At 39.4% G+C, this 1,224-nt stretch overlaps 1 protein-coding gene across 1 annotated transcript; it reads right to left on the bottom strand.

Moving 5' to 3' along the window:
• Window positions 1-910: 910 nt before the first annotated feature.
• AGABI2DRAFT_120331 (hypothetical protein) lies at window positions 911-1,188 on the bottom strand (the record flags this gene model as incomplete). The annotated part of the gene is made up of 2 exons (XM_006463455.1): window positions 911-997; window positions 1,081-1,188. The coding sequence occupies 2 exons, from the start codon at window positions 1,186-1,188 to the stop codon at window positions 911-913; spliced, it is 195 nt and encodes a 64-aa protein (XP_006463518.1).
• Window positions 1,189-1,224: the final 36 nt, after the last annotated feature.

The raw sequence follows: 1,224 nt of genomic DNA, 5'->3' as shown, positions 1-1,224 counted from the left end.
CCGTTCCCTTTTTTCGCGAACGATTTAAAAATTTAAAATTAAAGATGAGAGATATGTTTTTATGTATGCTGTGTGTTTGTAATCGTTTTCGTGCTTTTGCGTTTTGTGACAATGTGTTGGTTAGGTTTTGGGGGTTGCGCAGGATTGAGATGGTGGTGAATTGGGGAGAGGGGAATAGTAGTTTTCGATAGATGAAGTTTTTGGTTTGGTGTTTGAAGTATGTGTGTGTTTTTTGTGACTATGCAGTGTTTCCGTGGACGAGAATTGTCTTGGTGGCTTTGTATAGTACCGTATAGTGTGAAAAAAAAACATGTTGGAGTTACTTGAGTTTTGATTTGATTTCGGTAGGAAGAGATAAATGATTGTTATAGGCGGAGAAATGTAGATCATGATTAAGATGAACGCCCGAATTTTTTTTTTGGGCTGAAAAGGCGACAGGGAGCGCTCAAGCTGAATGGAAGAGAATTTGATGATTCTATAATTACTTTCGTCAGTAAAATCCCCCAATGCAGACGTAGACTTATATTCGAACAGTTGAGATACATGGAGGAAACGAGTCTGTTATTGAGATTGTATCTGTCAGGTATTGTCAGGTATTGCTATGTCTGCACTGGATTGCTTATTTTGACATACCTGCAAACCAGATTTTTACTGTCGTTCGGTATATATCCTAGTACTAACGAAGTCTGATTCCAGTTTGGTTCGTAGTTTTTTTTTGTTGTTGTGCTTGGTTTTGCCAAAGGTTTTGGACTTTGGCGTTTTGTACAGTCAACGCGGTATGTGGTAGCCAGTCGATTTTGTCTATCGGTGTTGTTTGAATATGATATGATTCGGTGTAGTAGTAAGAGGTCATGTAGGACAAGAAATATGGTAGGGCAGAGAACCGCAGGTATCGATCTTACAGATAAATTTACTTGAAGAAGGTAGAGGTAGAGGAGGGAGGAACTGGCTGGCGGTGAGGGCGAGAATTGTTATCTTCTTCTTCTTGTGACTTCTTCTGGTTGTAATGTGTTCGTTTTTGTGTATGTTGTGTATGTTGTATGTATGTTAGTTTAGATAAAGGCCTGGACAGTTTAGTACATGAAATCGTTTAGCTAGGAAATCACTACGTTGAGCTAAGTAGCTCGGTTTTCGCGACTTTTTCTTCTTGACCGTCTGGGATAATCGTTTCTTGTATAGATCGGACATTGGTGTGACTTTCGAGATATAATTCATGGGGACGAC

The sequence above is a fragment of the Agaricus bisporus genome (genome assembly GCF_000300575.1).
Source record: "Agaricus bisporus var. bisporus H97 unplaced genomic scaffold AGABI2scaffold_8, whole genome shotgun sequence".
In the NCBI taxonomy this organism is placed as follows: domain Eukaryota; kingdom Fungi; phylum Basidiomycota; class Agaricomycetes; order Agaricales; family Agaricaceae; genus Agaricus; species Agaricus bisporus.
Note: the sequence above shows the minus strand (reverse complement) of the source record. Positions and strands in the feature narration are given on the sequence as shown.